General features: G+C 42.7%; 2 protein-coding genes across 6 annotated transcripts; both read right to left on the bottom strand.

Moving 5' to 3' along the window:
• Window positions 1-5,339: 5,339 nt before the first annotated feature.
• On the bottom strand, window positions 5,340-8,389 carry npm3 (nucleophosmin/nucleoplasmin, 3). The gene is made up of 5 exons (XM_085800138.1): window positions 8,224-8,389; window positions 7,946-8,031; window positions 7,656-7,775; window positions 7,475-7,568; window positions 5,340-6,103 (listed from the first exon to the last, which is right to left on the bottom strand). The coding sequence occupies exons 1-5, from the start codon at window positions 8,294-8,296 to the stop codon at window positions 5,985-5,987; spliced, it is 492 nt and encodes a 163-aa protein (XP_085656264.1). The 5' UTR covers window positions 8,297-8,389; the 3' UTR covers window positions 5,340-5,984.
• A 503-nt stretch (window positions 8,390-8,892) lies between these two features.
• Window positions 8,893-21,735, bottom strand: oga (O-GlcNAcase). 5 transcript variants are annotated; one of them, XM_085800126.1, is made up of 19 exons: window positions 21,197-21,735; window positions 20,358-20,409; window positions 20,150-20,247; window positions 19,850-19,980; window positions 19,558-19,729; window positions 19,355-19,453; window positions 18,969-19,253; window positions 18,698-18,856; window positions 18,322-18,524; window positions 17,776-18,042; window positions 17,476-17,679; window positions 16,918-17,092; window positions 15,541-15,594; window positions 13,904-13,989; window positions 12,689-12,793; window positions 12,250-12,341; window positions 11,957-12,149; window positions 11,686-11,845; window positions 8,893-11,596 (listed from the first exon to the last, which is right to left on the bottom strand). In XM_085800126.1, exons 1-19 carry the CDS (start codon window positions 21,363-21,365, stop codon window positions 11,460-11,462), a joined length of 2,841 nt encoding a protein of 946 aa, XP_085656252.1. In that variant the 5' UTR covers window positions 21,366-21,735; the 3' UTR covers window positions 8,893-11,459. The 5 variants fall into 5 exon arrangements, with proteins under 5 accessions (XP_085656252.1, XP_085656253.1, XP_085656256.1 ...); XM_085800127.1 differs by having other exon boundaries at window positions 17,791-18,042; XM_085800130.1 differs by having other exon boundaries at window positions 18,322-18,437.
• Between the last annotated feature and the right edge of the window lie 1,533 nt (window positions 21,736-23,268).

Below are 23,268 nucleotides of genomic sequence, written 5' to 3'. Positions count from 1 at the left end.
CAGCCTGCAGAAGGATGTGAGCCTGTTTTCAGTGTGTGTGTGTGTGTGTTCGTTCAATGCATGGGGAACTGTCAGCTGTTGTGCAGCTGTTGTTTGTGTGCTTTAGCAAGTGGTTAGCGGTACTATTGGACTTACAGTGGGCACTATCTCTCTCTTTCCATTTGTTTCACACACACTCTCTTGCCCAGTATTTATTACTACATATTCCCTAGAGTATATTTACATTTGATGATTTGATGACATGTTGATACTGTGACAGATGTTTGCATCCTGAAACGTCTGTAATAGCTCTGCAATGTTTGAATCCCAGCCACAGATCCACCGCTGCACAAGCTAAAAAAAAAAGGAAGTTTTGTCAACAATAACTTCCTGAAAAAGAACTTCACATTGAAACAGCTCAGATTTAACCATAGAAATAGACAATTTACAATTTTGCAGCAATCAAAGAGTCAATACAACAACCCTGAGTGGTGATATACAGCAGAGCAGGAGTATTTGAGGGTGGAGATTTCCTTCATAGCTTAATGGATATATTGACGCGGTGGCAGTGCATTTACACAACTTGCAGCTTGTGTAACTGTCCCATCATCAGCTCAGTGGTGGATGAGAGAGGTGGCTGACACGGCAGCACTGAGGTATTAAAGTATGTATAATAAATGAGTGAATATCAGTGTTTATAGTCTGGGCACACATACTGTGTTAGCAGGCCTCCCAATGACACTGACAGGAACATGAGCATATACAGCATAATGCATACAGAGCAGCTATCCATCAAGCATGCAGAATACTAACCTTCATCTGATAAGGCCTTTGAAATCGGTGCCAAAACTCCAATCCAGGATAACAGTGTGCACACACACACAGTCACGAGCACACAAACATCAAAGACAAAGATCCATGGCCAATGTTTATTGATCTCCAGGTCTATTTTCTGCTTGTGGAAATCATCGTAACATAAACCAGTCCTCCACTCCGTCGACTTCCAGCTGAAGGGAAACAACAGGCGACGTTAAATCTCAGCGAAATAAGGAAGGACATGTGAGTTGTGTCCAGGTGAGCTGCACCAGTGCAATCGTGTCTCTATGTGTAACCGTGGTGGACACGTCACATCAGTATTAAAGGGCATTTCAGAGTGTCTTGGTGGAGAACAGCTGTATCGGTTTTGGAGTGAGAATGCAAAGTGGTGTGCTTCAGTTGTTGCCACAGTAACACTGGGTGATGGAGTGACACATGCAAGTGATCCCTTCATTATATTATTATCAATTTGCAGATTTACAAATTTCCTCCACATAACTGTAGAGCAGTGGTTCACAACCTTTTTTGGCTCGTGACCCTATTTTGACATCACAAATTTCTGGCGACCCCGCGATCATGTGACTGCACGTCAATCAAGATGCGCCAGCTCAGATATTTTTATATGCTGCATTTGATCTGAATTTGATTTATATTCGATAAAGTTAAAGTATAGAATACAGTTGTTTAAGACTGTGTGTGGTGTTTTTAATTAGAATTTAAAAATATTTTCATCAGTAGATTTGTTTTTATTAGACATTTCAGGGGACCCCATTTGAATTCCAGGCGACCCCACGTGGGGTCCCGACCCCAAGGTTGAAAAACACTGCTGTAGAGGAAAAATCTTTAATGTTTAAAACCATAGTAGAAACTTTCTACATCAGTTTGTGTGACAGTTAGTTGCGCTTCCTCTGCTTCTGTAGTCTGTCACATCGACCACAGTGTTTGCATCGCCTTGGGCCAGATAAAAGTGACAGAAACTCAACACAAGGTCTCCATTTGCTCCATGGTGGGAGCATGATGATGCAGCGGTGGACACAGACAGATGTGGTCAAAATCTCCAGTCAACTGTCTTTCTCTATGGTTATTACACAGGCACCAGAAAATCCCCAGCTTTTCCTCTCTCGAGTTCAATATAAGAACATGATGTTTCTCTTTCTGTTGAAAGTAACTGTACTTTCCAAAATCATCTTCCCTACTAGGACACTTAGTTCCTTACTTGTAAATGAGCTGGATATATGAGCATGATAGAAACGCTAAATGCTGGAATTAACTAGTTAATTAACTATTAACTTGGACTAGTTGATTAGTAGGAATTAATTAATGAGACTGTTACTGTGTTCAAATCAAAGTGTTAGTAAATAGATATGATATAGAGGGAGAGCTAAAAGTGTTTATCATGAGTAGTTTAGATGTCCTCTTGCTGCTTGTTGTTACCATGACAGGCCACAATAGACCACATTATTTACAGACAGACCATAAATCTGCCACTTTTTTCTACCTTTATTGAATTTAACAATGAACCTAAGCCGCTCTGACACTGACATTCCCCAGTGGGGTCAGAGTGTATTTACACGCTGATTGAAACATTTCTATAAAGCAGAACTGAACTGGACTGTCCTACCACCCAGGACCAGGTCAGAGAACAGCTTCTCTGTTATTTAATGAGTGACTCAGCGTCATCCATATTGATGAGGAAGGACCAACCTCTGGCAATAGATGAAGCTGGATTCTTTTACACTTACCTGATTACACTCACAGTGCTGCCTGGTACTTCCCAATCACCAATCCATTGTATGAAGGAATGGAAAAAAAAAACCAGTCATCCATGCATGGTGTGCTCATCTTGAACACGCCCACAGATCGTCAGCTCTACATCCTTTCTTAAGAAACTGAATATGATGACTATTTTGTTTTATTCTTTATCATATGATCATGACATGGATTTGAATGATGCTGCACAAGCTGTTTTGAGATTCCTGTGGTTTTAGGGATGTAAGAATATCATGTCCTCACTGTCATGTGGACTGAAATATAGGAAGTTTAACTACAGAATGAGCATAACAGATTCATTTAAAGTGATTAAAAGGGAAAATGACAGAGAGAGCACAAATGTTGATGAAGTCTAAGACGAAGGTAATCAGAGAAAACTCTTTACCTTGTTTTCAGTAACGCTTCTTATCAAATGCTTCTGTGTTGCTGCTCATCCTACACTGCTCACTGCTGTAACCTCCACACGAAGGTGAGGACTTAATGCGCTGCACAGACACCGCGCCATAAAACCCTTACACCCAATAAAAGTGGTGTAAAGGTTCACAAAGCTCCCACTCGGCACACACCAGATAGATGTGCTTTATGAGTCAGAAAATAAGAAGCAGCAGCACCTGCTCCCACTGACATTAACTAGTTGTTGGATTGTTACGCGTTGATTTGCCGTCTGGCACGTGACTGTGAGGGCTTTCAGACTTTGGTGGTGTGTAATTCGATTAATATCTCTCCTGCTTTCCGGGAAAAAAAGCTTATCCCAGGCCATTACTCCTGTTGTTTCATCACCCTCCTCTCACACACACAGAGAGAGAGAGGGTGACTACGGCAACCATCTAGGACATTTTTGGGGTAAAAGTGGAAAATGATTTATTTAAGTTTCCTCTGTTGAAAGCACCTCCTCCTCCTCCTCCTCCTCCCTCATTCCTGTCTCCTTGTTAACAGAGAGCTGCCTTCCTGAGCATCACACAGGTGGTCATTTCTCACGTTACCATGGCAGCACCTGGCATGACTATAAGTAGTCAGTTGTGGTGCTTGATAATGTGGCTTTTTGAGCATTTTCTATCTCAACTTTTCCTGATTGCGCCCCACTGTGCAACAGTCAAGGTGCCAGATCCTGCAGAGACAGACAGGAGACGTATCGTATGAATCAGTGTTTATGGCTGAATGAGTGTGTTTGTCATCAGCAGGTTTCCTCACATTCCTCCATGCACCTCTACAACTGAGGATGATAGAAGTGCATGAGTGGGCAGAGGCTCTCTGGTTTAAGCAAGCAGATGTAGCCTACACCCTGTCATCTGCTGGGAAAGGTTGTGTTACTTCTCTTTTTTCTCATTCCTACCATTTCTTTCCAGACTCATCTTACGTGGTGTGGTGCCTGCCCATGGCCTGCCGTCTGCTTCCCACAGAAATGTGTGTAACGGCAGCTGACAGATGGACAAAACGTTTGTCATTACTTGGAGTTGACTGTTATCCTCCAGATAAAGCCTTTATTGTGCAATAAAGTGATAAGAAACGCTTACAAATGTGGAATATGTGTAATGAGTGTGAGATCTGCCGTTGAAATGTTCTGCCTCTGCGGCCGCACCACTTTGTGTCAGTTCGGCGCAGATGGGATTGTAATGCGTATCTAGATGTTGCGGACTGTAACCTGATACAACCACATCTGCCTTCATGAGGCTTCAACTGTCATCACGTCATTACTGGCACCCTTCATCCACCCCAATGAGTTATCCATTGTTGGCGGTTTACTGTCAGCAAGGGCAATAATTTTACACAGCAGCAGTGAACCTAAGGTCATGGTGCTCAAAATGGAAATTCACTTGTCTGTATCTCTCTCTGTGCAGTCCAGTACTTTTCTATTGTCCCACTGAATTCAGCCTTTCACCCTTAAAAAGCTCTGAAAACCTAATGAGCAACAGATTCCTAGAACACGTCACTTCCTGCCTGTAGTTTCCACTTTTGCACTTCAGATATTAGTTTTTGGGCAGTTTTTGTAAGTTTTGCCATTGCTACACAACTATAGTGTCAGCATTTCCTACACCGTCTTGGCAAAAGCATCTGTTGTGTTTACAAGACAAGAGGTTGTTTGTTAGATGTCCTCTGAGCAGCACTACCAGCAACTGGACGATGCTACTGAATCAAAGAATGATGAGTCAGTCCGACCAGGCCACAGCTTAGCATGAGTAAGCATGCTAACTTGAAGAGAAACAGAAGCAAAACTAGAAGGCTGTTTCCACTTTTGGGGAGGAAAAGAATTAATTTGGTGTTGAATTTGCAAAGTTTCCTCAAGTCTCATAAGTAAACTCAAAATCAATGTTAACATTAACAAACCTTACATGATGGTCCTTTAAACTTTATAAAAACATAGAATTCAGGATGCTTTATATGTATTCTCTCATCTTGTCATGGAAGTTTATATTAATGTGAATTTTCACAGGCTTACAAGAGCTGTAGTCGTAAATTGGTTTAATAAATTGACTTTGGCTCAGTGATGGCTTCCTGTAGCCTTTCAGTGAACCTTTTTTTTTTTTTACTTTTTACTTTTTTCCCTTCTTGACCTTTGCCTTGTTAAATGGATGTAATATTTAAGAAGTTAAATTAGGTGTCTGAAGCTTCGGTGTTATCTCTCACCTCAGCAAATTAAGTCAATTTAAATGAAAACCTTTCCGCTAAAGGACCTTATTGTTATATCGACTGTTAATGCAATCGGCTAAAAGAGATTTTTTTTTTTTAATTCTGTTTTATAAATTCATAAAGTGAAATAAAATGAACACAAACTGATGCGTACAAAATCTTCACATTTATGACATCTTACATAGCAAAACAGTTTTTTTTTAATGTTACAAACTGGAACAACTGGAAATGGAGATACTCTTGTGAAACATTTCATAATCTGCATGTATGTATGTTAATCATCGATTGCACCATTCATCTGAAATCACAATTCATGTGCAAACCCTTTCCTGTCTGACAAGTACACACAGGCACGCGTGCACACACACACACACACACTAACATTTTTGTCTGTTGCAGGAACAGCTTCTTAAAACATTACCAGAATCCACTGGTGGCAAAAGACACATTTTCCACCACTGATGCACTTGATCGGCATCAGTGGTGCTGACTGTATAACACACAGTATAAAAGACTTGGTAGCATTCAATAGCAAAAACAGTTCTTCTACAAGTGAATGTCTTAAGCGCAGTTAAAGACACTGCTCAGACCGAGAGGAGAGGCGAGAGCATCGGATCCCCTCGTGATGTTCCTTCCTCCCACAGCATGTTTAGCTGCCACCACACTAAGCATTCACGTGGCTGTGTGGAAGAAGTCGTATCTCCGAAAAATGTGTCCGTCTGGTACAAAAATCTGTGGTGTTTCTCACAACGTGTCATCATTCCGAAATCCCCATCAGCGAACCTCCGCGCCTACTGCCTCTGCTTCTTCTTTGCCGGTTTAATAGGAGTGATCTCTTCCTCCTCCTCATCGTCCTCATCGTCGTCTTCGTCATCCTCATCGGACAGATCGGAGTCTTCGACCTCCGAGGCTGCACGAGAACAGGAGGCAATGTTGAATCACTGTCTTAATCTAAATACTGGTGTTATATTTAATCACAAGGCCAGTGAGGTCGCTTTATTTCATCTGACCTCATGCACAGCTTGTGAAATGCGGCTGCACGCGCTCATTACGACCAGATGTAGAATCAGAAGAATCACTGAGCGTTCCCCGCTGCACTGATAAATGCTTATTTCACCGGCTTCTGAAATACGCTATGGTCGACTTTAACTTTTAGAGAAGGTCTTAGATTTAATTTGGAATAGAAATTTAACATTTTACTGCTCAAAGATACATTTCACTTTTCATGTCAATTTCAAAAGAAAGTGAATAAAGGAGCAAAGTATTTCAGAACTTCAAGAATCCTTGCAACACATCACATTCACTGCTTAGCCACTGCATCCATTTCTGAGGGATCAAAGCATTGATTAATCTGCCAATGATCTTCTTGATTCATTGATTGATTGATAAAAAATACACAATTTTCTCAAAAGCCAAGCTGATATAGGAGATTCAGTTAGACACACACAGACACCAGCAACTGTTCACAATTAAGAGACTGTATTTTTGTGTTTTAAAAAATTCTGTGAATTTATTAATTATTAAAGCAGAAGTAAGTGATATATTTGTGTTAATATAAGTCTTAAATAGTTATATCTTCTGACAGCAATCACTTACATAGAGTGTTTGGACTGAAACACGGGTCTCTCAGTCCCTCTGCTCTGCTCTGAGCCGAGGAGAAAACATTTATCGTATCCTACAGTTTTTATCCAATGAGGAGAGAGAATGGCATGCAGGGCTGTGTGTGCAGCCAAGGGACGCCGTGAATGTGGTGACGTAGGGACGAGGACTGTTATGGTGCGTTCAAGGCAACTCGTAACTCATGTTTTTCCGACCTGTGAAGTGGTACCAGTTCGATCTGGTACGAGTTCACGGGTCGGAAGTTACGAGTGGCCGTTATAGTGACTTTCACCGGTAAAACAGGTCGGAAAAACACGAGTGGGTTGCCTGAAACGCTACAAAGTCGTAAGTCGTGACTTGAAGCTGTAATTTACGGTTTCAAAAGCCTGCCTCGAACGCAGCATTAGCCAAAACGACCGGATCGCTTACTTCTGCTTTAATACTTGAAAGTAGGGGGCAAACACAATCTAATTATTTTTTTGGAGATTACATAAATTGTTTTACTGGTGTCACTGTCATAACAAGAATTCCATAGTTATTCCTTTATGTTTTTTAACAGCCTGCTCTCTCACCTCACTTGTAATATTTCTATATTTTGATATTAGTCACATTAAACGGATGTTGTCAGTGGTCCATCAGTAGTTTAACAAAGTACTGTTAGGGTTAAAAAGGAGTTTCTTACCAATGAGGTGGAGCCCGCTGATGGTAACTGGTCCTGAACCAGCCTTGAGCCGGATGGTCACTGGGGCTTTCAGCTCAAACTCCCCAAGACTCACCTGAGGAGGTAAAGAGATATCAAACTTTAGCTTCTGCTGTGCGGGAGGTTACATCAGACCGCCTGGAGAGATTATAGATGACAGTACCATGGGCAGACAGTTGATGTGAAGGTTGGCGATGGGCACTGAAATGGTCTTTCCTTGGTGGTTCATGGCCGTGACCTCCACCACGTTACTCTCCTCCTTGGCACCTTCTCCCAGACAGATCTGCAATCAGATTAATTCAGAAGTTATCTATTAAAGCAGAACATTACAGTGTAATCTAAACAGATGGATACTCAATAATCAATTTCGATTTCAGCAACTGTGATGTAGCAAGGGCTTTTTGCAGCCCTGATAATGTGATGACGCCGATTCTCCTCCGCAACTGTACATACTGTTCTGAGTTCAAGGAAGTGCTCCAGGTCCTCCTCTTCATCTCCTTGGAAAGTGTAGAAAGGGACTTTGGAGGAGAGCTCGCAGCCTGCAGGAAAACACCACAACCAGTATTAAACATCATGTATTTTCTTTGCAATCATGTGAAGTCAGCGCGGGAAGTTAACACCTGAAAAAAGGTCGTTTTTTAAGCCTAAAATGTCTCCAGAGCAGATCTACATAAGTAACCCACGTGTGCGCCGACAGGTAAACTGATAAACTGGATTTAAATTGCTCTTACTGAACAGGAAGCTCTCCAACTTTGATTGACCAGCTAATCCCATATCCACGGGGTCGTCGTCGTGGAAAGACATTTTGTCGAAGAGCTAAATATATATATTTTTTGATTTGCTGTTAACACGTTACAACCAAATGAGCCCCTCGCGAAAAAATAACAAGCGCGTCGCAGACTAAGTACATAGACGCCTCGTCATCACTGTGCGCCTGTCGCTGACTCCTCGTGTGTTTTTTTTTTCTAACTGCATGGACTACAGGACAAAACATGAATTACAATACAAATGCCACATTTTAACTTGAGGATTACAAATATATATATGAAAATAAAAATTTATTTATAAAAAAGAAAAATCGAATGATGTAGTTGCTCCACATTTAGCAAATTTGCCCCAAGAACTTTAACCATCAAGAAATAAATCTCAGAGGCAGGTTTACATGGATTTTTCCACTCAATACAAAAATGACAATACAATTAATCCACAAGAAACCAATCAGACAAGGACTTGATGTAGTGAAATAATTTGTCAAACCCCAAATAGGGATACTAAATCAGGATTTTTGTGAACTGTCTGTGCTTCACCTAGTGCATTGTGTAATATTTCTGTTACAGGCATAACCAAAAAACGTCTGTCAGAGCGAAGACATGATGACACAAAAGACAAAGCATACAAAGTAACTTATTATGATTTATTAGTTTTTTAATATTATGTATCTTACATACAAATTTTACATAGGTAAACGGACACTTATGACCCCCGTCCCCTTTAAACTCAGATAATCAAAATGTACAATAGGAGCCCTTTCTCTCAGTGACAGCCCATTTCTATCAAACCCGCTTGGCAGAGAAGAAAGTTGGAGAGTTGGAAAACTGCAAAGAAAATGAACCATTTAAAACAAGGGTGAAATTTCTGCTGTTGTTTCAGGAGACAAACAGCAGATCTGTTGGTGAGTTTCACACCTCGCTGGAAAACAGCCACGTGGGACGGCTGTACGGGACAGGGCATTGTAACAAGGCCACCATTTTGTCTTCCTTGAGGGAAAAACAAAATACTGGCAACAGTCTCAATAAAGATATACAAAATAATAACACTTTTATGATTGACAGCGTTAACAGACTGTCTACATACTACAGTATTTATGCTCAGAGGTGAGTGGCATGCTTCCTCCTCTGTGTAGCATAAGATGAGGTTATTCTAATGACTGCCACAGCAAATCCAATACACCTCATGCACATTATGAATGTACACAGTATCAAAACATCACATTGGCAGGCAGCTACTGAAGAGCAACTGATGATCCTCATGTAACCAACAGAACACTCCTATCTATAGTCAAAGTGCTTCTTTTTTTTTTAGATCACCTATATAGATTTACAAAAACAAATGGGAAACGCGTCTGAATATCAAACATTCAACGGACACATAGTAAAAGGCCTAGGAATTTTCTGCTTCACTCCCCCACGGATAAACAGTTCAACAACGTGGGAGTCGGTGCCACTTGAGTGACATGTGGTGACAGGATTTAACGGCCCTGGCGATCCATGGAGCTCAACTGAGAGGACATTCGTCTGAGAGCATGCAATGTTGAAAACAAAGTGGGGGGTGGGGGTGAATGACGGGTGTAAAGCCATTATACATGATGACCAACGACGTTTTAGTGCAGCACATCTGACACTGCAGGCAGCTCAGGTCACTTTACAAGTCGGATCTTCAATTAGCGATTTTGAAGAATTGCGCAGCTTTTTGACAGTGGGAGCTTAACGCCAGGATTTTCCATCACGTCACCTCATGCAATTTCAATGATTTTTTTTCTACAGCAGATTGGAATCTGGATTTTGGTCCCACTGGGTACTGCTTGATTTAGGGTCTCATTCTCTCAAAGAGGACCTGTATACAAATACACATATCATTTTAACTATTTAAACAAAAAATCATGAAAAACTAAGCTTACATTTCCGTGTATTTAGTGATGTGTCATTTCACGTAAGTCAACTTGACTGAGCTGGTCTGAGCTTTCTCTGACAGCGACGTCCCCACCAGTCAGCTTAGCTTCACTGAAGGATGTCTGTGCTGATGTTTGGGATCTGGCAGGGCAAAACTAAGACATGTGACCGTCAATGTCAGGCTGCGTCTCTGGAATTTAAGCAACAACAAGGCCAATGTCCAAATCTTAACTCTTCTATCTGACACGTGTTCGACAGCCTTTACGCAGAAGACACTGGGGGTCTGCAATGTGAACCTAAAATCCAAAGGCAATAAACCAAAAGGCAATTAGCTCAAAGGGGAAAATAAGCACAAAATCTGCTCGGTTACAAAAAAAGGAACAAAAGCAAAACAGAAACAGGCTGGGAACCATTTATGTAAACTCGTGGAAGCTTCTCTGTTGTCTACTACTACTACTACTACTTGAACAAAAACTCAGATGGCCTTGTGGTTAAGTCTCAACAGTCTCAAAGAGTACTTTGCTGGTCTGTGACGATCTTCTACCGCGGGTGTCACCAACACCCGAAAGCTACAGTTTTCCACCGTACACGTGTGCAGACTGAGCATTTCACATTACGCTTTGTTAGGAATACGCCACTTGAAAGGCCTCTTTCTCCGTATCTACTGAGTAGGAACTGGAAATACCACGATGTGATGATGAAAGGCAAACTCTCACATAGCACCTCACATCCTGTATAAAGGTGTCCTACTTATGTCGACAGCTGTGCTATTCACTACGTCAAAGCTGGGAAAGCAGGACGTGGGGGTAGTGAGACACTACCTGAGATACAGGCCGCCCTCATTTCACAGCTCTGCCTCTATTTCAGATACAGACACTTTGCGTTAGGGCATGCGGGCAAAATCCATGTAATGGCTACTGGATTAAATGAGTAAAAGGCTTATGGAGTTATCGCTTCCTGTTGCCTGGAGGTATATGAGTAGTGGGACCCCAGAAATCAGTGCTGGGGCGCCACTCTTCCATGTTGGCTCAAATCAACTGACTACACATCACTCCTCGGCCTTTTAGCTTCGGATCTGCTGAAACCAACAGAGCCAGTAGCGTCTACGGGCAGCACAGGGAATCTGTGTGTGCGACTGATGTGCTTCTGTACACAAATCCTAAAAAGAGGTCTCCCTGGGCCCAGATGATCATTCAGTATAAAATCATCATGGAAGTTTCTTTTCTCATGAAGGTAGCAAACATGTTTTAGCCCCGCCGACTTGCTCTCTCTGTCTTTCATTGAAGCAGCACGTTTCTTCATAAGCTGCGTCCCATGATAATGATGTCTTTGGGAAAGCCCTCCATTTTGGCCACTTCAAAGCATCCCAGTTTACTATAGAAGTCCAACATCCTCTTATCAGTCTCACGAACTTTGCAGAATGCACCATGGGACCCTGAGAAGTCAAAGACGAAAACTCAGTCAGTCTAAAATAAAATGCAACATGATTTATCTGTGTTGTTAGTGATGATGGCTGCTACCTACCATTGGCCTTTATAGAAGACAGGAGACATCCCATCATGCTTTTGGCCACACTGGGGTCAGTAACCTTGGCGTGAATGTCAACCTTGATGAGAGAGGGGAAGTTGGAGAGGAAAGAGTCTGGGAGACCCTCCTCCTCTTCATGGAAACTCAGCATCATCTTCTACAGGGACGACACACACAGATAGTGAAGTGAGATTCAGCAATAAGAGACGCAGTCAATACACTTGATATGGATTAAGAGAGACGTAAGAGAGACGGACTGAGACCCTACCTCGGCCTCTGTGAGGTCCTTCTGGTCGTCAGGCTTGTGGTATTTCTCTTGCATGAAGGGTAACCAGTTCACCTTGCATTTCTTAATGAAGGGCTTGACATCCACGGTGGCAAGAGCATAACCGCAGATCCCTTCATCGTCCTCGAGCACGAACCCATAGTCTGAGCTCAGAGTCAGCAGACCTCCCACTAACCTGTGAGCAAACAGTAAGGAGTTTGGCAGCCATATTGATTTGCACTTTAATCTGGGCTGACGACACTCAGACATTTTCATCTTCTTCTTTTTTTTTTTACCTGTCTCCTATGAGGTCGGGATCATCATCAGAGAAGGGAGCGTCCTCCATTCCTTCTGAGTACATTTCTTTACAGATTTTATAAACTGCAGTCTGCAAACAGAAGGACCAGTACACCTGTTATGGTAGTCCATTATGTCACACACCCAGAGTTAACACTGGATATAAAAGCTGAAGTATAACCCTGAAAAACACTGAAGCTGCCTTTACACTTTACAGTATACATGTTGATATACAGCACAGTTGAGGAGCATTAGCATTAGGTTGTGGGGCAAATCATTCCCAGCTTAAACTAGGCCATGTCTACTGGGAATACTCTCATGTGGTAAACACCATTTCTTCAACTATATATTAATACACATTATGTTATGGTGCTACTTAAGGACAGAATACATAAGTCTTGGTCAAATGAAAGCGCACAGAGTGCACAAACATCTTACCTCATCCTTGGGAAAGTATGGCCTTATGGAATAGATTTTGGAGGTTGGCATTGAGGGTGGAGGTTGGTAGAAAAGATCGTTTGCCCCATCTATTGGCAACAATCTCTGTGGGCATCAAAAGAAAAAGGTTCAGTTTCACTGAGAACAGGCGCTGTGCTGCTTTGGCTGAGTGCCTCACTGTGCATTTGCTACGATTGAGCCACTGTCAAACCAAAAGGAACTATAGCAGGAAGCAAAGAGCTTTGTGGTGACGGATATTTAACAAAAAAATATCATTAAGATAAAAACTGATGTTTCTTGTTGATCTGACAGTGGACAACAAGAGCAAACATCACATCTCTCTCATTTTTTTGTTAAAGGAGCATAGCACAACAAGCACATACATATCTGCTTTTCAAATATAATAAAACGAGGGTGGTATTTTGGTCTGACTAAGGTTTTACTGGCTGAAGGAGATGCTCCTTTCCCTTTTGTAAGACATCGCAATATTTCGCTGCGCAGGACCCTCCTGTTGAGAAAAATAATGATGCTGGCGCAGAGAGACAGAGAGAACTCCAGGAAAAAAACCAAAGAGGCAAATTAAATGTGAGCTAACTGAGTCATTCGATGGCACTTGGGTTGCCATTGAGAGTCTTGCTACTCTCCAAGGATGGAGGTGTTACTTTGAGCCTGGACAGCTGTGTTTGATCATGGAGTTTTCCCGTTGCAAACATGCTTGCGTACTCGCTGGCGCTGCGATGCTTTTGCGCGTGCGCTCGCAAAGGCCTGGCTTGGTAATTTGTGCGCTGTGCTTTTCCTGCAAAGAAATGAGATGTCATGAAAATAAAAACCTAGCCATGCTCGCTTGCGCTGCGTGCGCCAGGGAAAAGCAGCATCTCCTTGGGCAGTTGCTGAAAGAAACTGAAATTAATCAATGAGAAAATGTCACGGCCAAACACTGGCTGTAGACCTGTCTTGTCAGGATTGGGTTTCAGGTCACCCATTCCCCTCACACAGACTGATCAAGTATCCCAAAGTAATACAGGACACAAACTTCTTTGGTAAACAAGTGAAGGGGATGGAACTTAAATGTTACAAAGCCTGACCCACTCCAATCAGCTCACCTTCGACAGACCAAAGCCCTTCGTACCTACGCACACATTACCATTTTTGTCTTTGCTCACAACACTCTTTTTTTTCTCCATTTGATTGCTGTAAATTCAGTGCATTAGATACCTGGAACTCTCCTGCTAGACCTCCCCTAAAGGCCCAGGGCTCTTGGTCTCCTCTAAGGAACTGTGCTGAGGACTGACTACGACACCCTGTTAGGAGCAGAGCCAAGCGGACAGTGTTACCACAAGATGGGGCTCTCTGACACAGATGAAGGGGAATGGGGAGATGGGGAGGAAGGGGGTCATATGTATCTTCTTAGCATAGTCCATATGAATAAATTAATTTTAGTTTTAACCATTAAAACATAAAAAAAGGACCTAATTTGGAATAGATATATTATATTCAGAGGAAAGATCTTATGGTAAAAAAAATGGGGCTCAAGCAACTAAAGCTTACATCTTTGGAACATGGTATCAGGTCCAAGATATAAATTATTCAAAAAACACAGGACAAGATTGTGTCGACACAACAATGTCACACTGCTCCACATAACATGGTATGCAGGCATTTACAAATAAGTTGTGCTGTGCAGTGAAAGGCACACTTTTCGAGTGAACACAGTCAAGTGCAGTTCAGCCCCCTTTGTGTTTCAATCAGGGTAATGATCGTGGGAAAAGCCCGACAGACTCTGATGGATACTGTACTGACCTTCAGAACCAGAACCTGCGCTGCCTATGGCCTGTAAAAGTAAGCTTCAGCTGCCATCACCCCACTGATCTTAGCACCCCGTGTGAAGTCACATTCTCATCTTATCTGCCTCGTCACATGACTGGGGAGCATGAGTCATCAAACCAGGGAGACAGGAGGCTGAGAGGGAGAGGTAGCGTGAGCGTTCCCTGTGTTAAAGGGCCTCTCGGCTTTCTGCTAAAAGCCACAGCCAGACAAACCACAGATGAAACAGACAGCTGGGACAACGCATATAAAGGGGAGTACATATCTAAAGCACTCAGGGCCTTTAAGAGTTTGTGTGCGTTAATGCTGCTGCTGCTGCTGCTGCTAATGAAGTCTAACCCTGGTTGACGAGGAGCCCTGTCATGTGACCAGACAAATGCAGCGCGCGGGCAGGACACCTAACACTCACTTACATATGAACCTCGCCCTGACACCTAAAACAATTCCTCTGACGAGCTGAAAACACAGCATGCAGATGCACCCATGGGAAGGAACTCTGAACTTGCGCCCCCCCCAAATTAACCTCGACAAAATCAGACAAAGGAGTGATCTCCAAGCGGTTCACTCCCACCTGAGTTCTCTATTCAAACTGTATTGTCTTAACACAATCACAGTTCTGCTGAGGAGCCGACCATTGTGTGTCTGTGTCTGAGAGCACAATGATCGCAACTACACAGTTACAGAAATACATCCCTGAGAAGGATGAGGATGATGTGCCATGGTTAAAATTTCAAAGCCAAGTGTAAATTCCCTTGAGTAGGTGCATCAGGCTGGTCTGAGCCTTTTCTATAGGCCTACTGACAGAAACAAAAAAACATGTTAGAGAGAAGCTGCCAAAGAGAGAAATTTGGGAGTTAACACTTAGGATTCAGAGCTAAATCGCTGCCCAAAATGTGACTTCATCCGGAAGGCTGCTTCCTTTCCTCCAAATCAATCTTTTAACATTTAAAGATCTAGTTTAAGAAAAAAAAATTACATAAATCCGTTTCAAACATGAGCAAAAGAAACGACGCCTGCACTGCGCATACATCGGCCACTGTCGATCCAATAGCAGTAGAAACTTGTACTGTGGATTCTTCCATCTGTACATAGTGAAGGGAGAAAACAGTAGAAAATGGTTATTAGTAAGTGTTCTCAGTACAATAACCAGGGAGGCTGTGACTAAGTGCCGGCTGCACAGCTTCTATCAGGGGGAAAACATGGGGACTGAGGTAAAACCTGCCAATAGCAACAGCAGAAGTCAATAATTAGACATTTAACAACACTCCAGTTATTAAGTGGAATATTCGGAGATAACTTTTTATTCATTTACTCCACAGTGTCTCTGGAGTGTTTATGGTTTGCTGATGAGTCAGTGGTGTGGAGTTTTGATGTGGCTTTGCCAGTGCGGGTATGCTGCCTGCTGTGTACTGTGGGCTAAGAGTCCTCAGCTTTACCATATAGCCGGACAGGACAGAAACCTGTGAATGAAACTGGGTTACAGGGAGTAACCTACAGGCCATGCTGGTGCTTCAGACCATCCAAAACAACACTCCAAAAAAAGATTGGAGATGTTCTCACGAGGTTGAACGCATCACAACGCAGCCTCAGTTTGAAGGCTGCTCAGTGAGGCAACACCCTGCCGTGCTGAACCCACACGGGTCGAGTTACTTTACGCACCAGAATGGCCTTCCACAGTCAGTCAACTTGCTCTCCAAGCTCGCGTGCGCGCTAGGGCATGGAGGAGGAGGAAGGGGGGCGGGGGTGGTGGGGACGTCCCCCTGGCGCCCATCCCCACAGACAGAGAGATGGAAGCAAGTGTGTCTGTGTGGGAATGCAGCAGTGATGTTACTGGATACACAGCAAGCAGCAGTAACCCTGCTGGGATGTTTGCCACAGAGACCCAGTTTACATCTCACCAGGATGGAGCAGCTTGTTATGGAGTAAATAAGGACGATGTGCAAGCGGCATTCAGTCAAACAAAAAAAATAAAATAAATGAAAATAAAATAAAATTCACAATCATTGTGTGAAACAAGAGCAATTCATCTGGCCTGATCTGTGCTATGGTATTAGCTGCTACTCTGATTCTCACCCTGTTTACAGCTGATGGCCAAGGTCTCTAAGAGCCATGTTTCTCTAGGTGTTTGATCAGTAATGCTAGCATCTGTTAAGCAGACTGTGCAAGATATGTGTAGGCCTACAATAACTTTGCCTCACTATGCTACATAGCAGTGGATGGTGACATAATCCATGCAGCTAACCAATCAATCAACCTTTCCTTTATGTAATCAGATTTGTTTTATTTTTATATATAGTTAATGTGTCTGTGAAAATGACAAAAGTCAGGATTACCAGACTTGATCAGACTACTGCTACGCTACTGCGCTCTAAGAGAAAGCGGCCTGTGGTTCCCCTCATACATACCTAGCCACTGGACAAAAGACTTGACCATAGAAATGATGCTCTTGATGTCCCAGATGTATGGGTAGAGGTCGTAGAGGATGGTGCGGTTGGCTGAGTTGGACAGTCGCGTGAACATGTGGATGACGGAGCAGCACATCTCCTCAAACTTCTCCGCCCTTGATTGCCATTCTGCCACCTGAGCCAACAGTGATTGGAAATAACACAACAAAACACAAGTGTTACCAATATTTCAGAAAAATAGTTCTGTTTCATATATGAGGTGGCAATTGGACTTGACATCATTCAATTTATTATGAAAATCAAAATGTTTCTGACTGTCACAAGCATGTGTGATTAATAAAGAACAGAACAGTGCTCTGTGGTGCAAGCGCACTCCGTCTCCCGTCATAACGACACCACCCAATGGGCAGTCTGGGTAGTACATATCCACCATTTTGTTTTCAGCAACCAACACTTTCACAAGCAAGTTCAGTAAATGATGAACTAGTTTTCCTCAGACAGACCTCGTTCTCTCTCCTCTAAATCAGTCCATGTGTTTATTTTGGTGCATTAACCCACCTTTTCGGTTTCCTTTCTCTTGCAGTTGACGCTGACGACGCTGCTGTTGGCCCGCAGCCAGTTGAACTCCTTTAACATCTGCACTGCCTTGGGTCCGTGTTCGTAAGGCAGGTAGAAGAGCTCTGCCAGGAGGCACAGGTCCTCGAGCGTGAGGGGCTCCGCTGTGAACAGAGGCTTCTCGTCGGGCCCAGGCACAAACACATCCTGAGGACACAGTATTATATTAGTATTAATGCAAATCTGAACTCACAGTTGTTTTTGTGTTTAGATTCAGGCGTAGAGGAAAAGAAAATCACTCACAAATGTTTGCGGCACCTGTTTGAGCTGATCGTCTGTCTGCATAGGTGCAATATCGCTCCCAGAGTCCTCCTGGAGAGACTCTTCAGGTGACTTTGACTCTGCCAGACTCTCTTTGTCCGTATCCATGGGCTTCAGGTCTTCGGCCATCTTGTCAGCTAAGATAGGAACGACGTGCTTCTCTTCCGGGTCCACTTCAGCTTCAGCCTCTGAAGCCTCATCCTGCTTCTCAACCACCATCTCCATGGGCTCCTCATCTGAATCCTTCTTCTCCACCTCCACCTGTATTGGTCAACAGAAATAGGAAATTAGGAATAGAAATGAGGCCAAGACCTTGATCAGAAAGCAGAAAAAGACCTGTGTGGTATAAATGACCAGTAGCAGCCATTATGTAGTCAGCTGTTTATTAATCCAAGGCCTAATAAGCAATTTTAATAGTAGAATTGACAATAAACTCAAACAGAGAAGCCCAATTCCTCTGAGAAGCATGCGGTACTTGATCTGGTCATTAAAATAGTACACTTTAGTATGAATAACAATGAACCTCACCTCCTCCACCTCCTCCTCCACCTCCTGAGGTGTTTTTGCCATGGGGAGTGCGAGTGGATCCAGGCAGAGAGGAGCCATAGCTGGAGACATGATGGGCTGCTGGAACACAGTCGTGACTGTTGTGGAGGAGCAGAGAGAGGGAGCAGCCATGGATGACACGTCTATGGCTGTGCCTTTGGCACCACTTTGAGGCACCTGTCGGCCTGATAGACAAGTACAGTTTCACCACATTGTGTTCTTCAGACCAACATAAAACTAAGATTTAAGGCTATCAATGTCAATATTATGAGCATAATTTGAGTTTTACTGCTTGGAATTACCAATAAAATAAAACCATTAGCATAGAGATACAACATAATAATGGGACTGCTCGTACTGTTATATTGATGAGGCACACCGAATTCCCCGAGCCATTCTGTGAGAGCCAGTTTTAGAGCAAGCTGTGGGCTGTAGAGCATATCTGTCTCCAGTTCTTCATCACTGCCCTCATTCTCTAACTTGATCTGGATGGACACTGTGCTGTCCTCACCGTCCGCTAATCAAACACAGAAAAACAAAACAAAAAAACAGCAATTATAAATGAGGGGTGCTGTGATATCACACTGCAGACCATCATTACATTGTATCATCATCCGGGTAACACTTACTCATAACCACATCCTTGCGCACACCGTTCATATTAGACTTGTACCAGGTGGCCAGAGTGTGGATCGCGACAAAGTTAGACTCAAACTCGCAGTTTGGGTTGGTGAGGACTCCTTTCAGTCTGGGGATGAGCTCTGTTGAGCGACCCTTGTATGGACCCAAGAAAAGTCTCTTCTGGTCATAATCATTGGCATGAATGTTGTCCCAGATCACTGGAGCTCTCTTCAGGATTTTTGACACCTCCTCAATTGATTCCACTGTAATGTCTTGGGACACTACCTTAGGGCCTGCAGAAAACATACACAAGTTAAGCATTCACGCTACTTCCTTAGCTTATATAACTGTACACTTGACAAAGTAATGATGTTAGGCAAACTGTTATCCTCACCTGTCCATAGCACATCAATGCTAGGTAGGAGCTTCTCTCCTACTGTGTGGAGGTAGGGGGAATGAGAGACACTTGGGTAGCAGAAAGTTCCACAGTACTCTGGATTTCAAGAGACAAAAATAAACAGATTATGAATTAATACCGTAAGTGAATCAAACAATTGTGTATGATGCGTAAATGAGTCAAAGAAAGAGCTGAGATACCTGTGGGGCAGAAGAGAAAGGTCTCGGGCTCTCCCAGGTACTGGTAGATTTCGTTGGTGATGGAAACCTGAGCGTGTGCAAATGAGCTGAAGACCTCTTTGTCCGCAGGGCACATGTTGTGGTCAATATCATCAAAAAGTAAGGCAAATGACTTGCAGCCAAAGTGAGAAACCTGAGGAGGAAAGAGAGGTAGGTTTTTGAAAATGAACAGAAAGCGGAAGACCCGCTGAATTTTTCTATCAGGAATTTTTATGCATTTTTCATGCTCCTGTCATATGAAAAGATGCAATACCTGATCAAGTTTCCTTTTGAGTGCAGACACCTCTTTCTGATTGGAGAAGGTGATGTCTAGTCCAGGGGAAATGGCATAGATGAACTCTATCCCATGCTCCTTAGCAGCACCAATTAAAGTCATGAGTTGCTCTAGGAAACAAAGAGAAAAATGAATGCATTTTAGTGCTTTTATAATGATTTTTTTTTTTTACATTTAAATATTGGAATATTCAGACAGTCATTAAACTTAGATAACCAGACATTGTTCACTTTCCTTGCCCCAGGAAAGCCGATCGCAAGATTTGCTCAGAATAATCACCTGCTTCTTCCACTGAGTACAGCTCTCTCCAGAACATTCTGTGTTTGTAGTCATCTTTGGGTGCATAAAGGTATGTATTCAGTCCCCATTTCTGCTGCCTGTGAAGCGCATTGTCATACAAATTCAGTGTAGTTACCAAAATCATCAACACGAGGTCACAAAATGTTATTATCGTGCCTGCTTTAATAATTCACACAGTCCTTCATACCTTCTGAACAGCTCTTTCCTCTGTTCCATTGTCCATGGTCGCCCGTAAAAGCCTGCATCAGTAAACAATACATTCAGTTTCCATGCAGTCTGCAGTTCTGATAATCAACTACATTTCCTGCTCATATTGACCTGTTACCTGCTACACTAATACAGGGTACAGTTTGCCCTTAGGGCAGGGAGGGGTTTAGTGCCACTAGACATAGATTTTTCCTTTGTCTTTGTTGTTTATACATTCTCCTGTATATACCAGTTTTTTTTAACAGAATTGTTAAGGAAATATGGAAAATGACCAATTTAAATGATATTTTACTGGAGGCTAAGAGTACAAATAATTCATCTTCATAGTCCAAACTACACTTGACCCAATTAATATGACGACACTAACATAGGCAAATAATTCTTGGTAATTAATTAAGGTGCAGCATGTCAATGTTTGGTATCTTTATGAGACACAACTGTCAACATGGGGTCCAGTGAAAGGGTTGGCTGCTGATCACCTGTTAATACCTGTAAACCCAATGGATTCTTTTCATCGATCTGCTCGTTAACGTCGTACGACAACACTGGACTGCAAACGTCCACAAACAAGCCTCATGATTCATTTCAAAGGCGTGCATCATACTATTTTCTTTGTGCAATCGCCCCATGTGTTACCCGACAATTTAATTTCCACATGTGCACGATATTATTTCCAATTTGTACCAATAATCACCTCCCTGAGGAAGGAGGCTTGCTGCAGCAACGTGATGGCCTACTAATGGCCGCATGCAGAGCACAAGCGGATCAAATGTCTTGATTTAAATGGTTTCTTTTTTCGTTTTATACAATCGATATTACCTTCCACGACTCCACTTATGAATTTCCTGTGGCCAGTGGGCTCGACTCCGATCCCGGGCTCCTCCACAGGGCCGGGGGCCTCGGCACAGGACTCTCCTCCAGAGACTGGGCTGGGGCTCGGCTCCACGTCCACCGGAGGCGCCTCTAGCGTCTTTTCTTTCTGTACCATTGTGTTTCAAGATTTCAGTCGGCGAAAGAAAACAAAGCCACAAAACCCAGGAAGAAGGGACACCGACTGGTTTTGGTAGAGGTGGCGAAGCAGCAGCAGACTGAACCAAGAGAAACCTGGAGGAAATAAATCGCGTCACTGTCTGTCTCTCGTTAGCTCGCCAGTCTCTCCAAAACTGTCCAAAATGTAGCCGCCGGTTCAACACGACGAAATCGAAATTTCCTATCTGGTGCTGTAGGACATCGTTTATGTTGATAAATACTTAAAGAAGATCAAGTCGTTCGCTCGTTTTTTTGTCCGATCATTTTCTTCTTCTTTATGGTAGATTTACCCTGGTTTTCAGTCGTTTCTTCCTGTTTACACCGAGTGCGCATGCTCCCGGGACCAGATTAAACCAGTCAAAACTAGATCTGCGTGACAAAACACTACAAAGATGTCACACGGCTGAAGAGATAGACGACTCGCATGCTCCGCGACGCTAAACATCAGCATAAAGTTAACGTTTTTAAAGGCGAAACAACGTTTTTGCAAGCATAGATGAGTCGCAAACGTATTATTTATTAATACAATTAAATGGCAAAAATAGCATTTGAAGAAAATACCTTATTTTGGATATAGTGTCAGAATTTTGCTTAAAAGTGTACTTCCCATTAATTGTTGGTTATCATTGAGAACAATATTATAGCCGTGAGTTATAAAGAAATGAAATCAATAATTATTTACAGAATTCCTCAACTTGCAACGACTAGACCCAGGTAATAACTCAGGAGACGTATTGTGTCAGTGGCTGTGTTGACTATCTCTACTGCTTTCTAAGATCTTGAGATTCCAGTCCATATTAGGTATGTAGCTGAGCTCCAGCAGCACATTCAAACAGAGGGGAGGTGCTACTCATCTGTTTTGACCTGAGCCTGTGTGTGTTGTGTCAGCAAAGTACACATGCTTTGTTCAAAACCCACCAGGTCATGTTCAATTATATTTTGATAGAAATTACCAAGCAATTATAACCAAACAGAATCCCCAAGAGCGGATGCATTATGTTACAGATCTCTTTCATATCAGACATTTTGACTTGTGATGATAGGAAAATCAGGCTCAGGTTACCAACATTAAAGGCAACTCTGTCCTTTTGCGATGGGCAAGCTGTGGCAATGTGTGGTCAGTCACCATTACACACTATGCACATCATAACAGGAAAAGTAGGCTACAGATACAGTACAAATGAGATGCGTACACTTCCCTGATGTGGAATCAAAATAAGTCATGCTTTAATGAAATGTTTTACACAATGGCAGCTGCTGGTCTTTCAAAGAGGGGAGGCTCATTTTCCGCCTAGGCCTACATCATAAGACCGCAGAAGCATATAAATAAATGGGAAAAATCTTAAGTTACAGTTTTTCTCGATTGCTAAGACACATTTCTCGAAAGCTTCTCTCCTTTTCTCTAAACTGTGAACACAAACCCCAATTTTCAAGCTACATTCACAAAACCTCAGACTCTTCTTGCAAAACCAAACTTTCACCTCAAAACAGTTCAATCTGTGCCCAAAACTGAACTGTGTTGTCAAATCGTGCCCCAAGTCAATCAAAATTAAAAACACTACTGAGCAGCCACTAAACACTACATAGAAAAATAGAAAACACAATGCTCAGCACATGAAGCTGTAGAAATAAATGTTTATCGTTCGCTGTAGGCTAAATGCATGTTGCAAAACAAAAAACCTGTGCATTTACACTGTAGCACTTCTCTCCTTCCCTCTCCACATCCATTTCATCCCCTTTTCCTTCCTTCTTCTTTTTTCTTCCCAGTTCATCCCTCCCTCATCCTTTCCTCCTTCACCCTGTCGTCTCTCATCTTCTCCTCTTGCAAAACCAGAAATCCTGTGCATTTTACACATAGCACT

This window comes from Trachurus japonicus, chromosome 15 (genome assembly GCF_045865225.1).
Source record: "Trachurus japonicus isolate A0001 chromosome 15, Traja_1.0".
Lineage (NCBI taxonomy): Eukaryota > Metazoa > Chordata > Actinopteri > Carangiformes > Carangidae > Trachurus > Trachurus japonicus.
The sequence above is the reverse complement of the archived record's forward strand: the minus strand, read 5'-3'. Positions and strand labels throughout refer to the sequence as shown.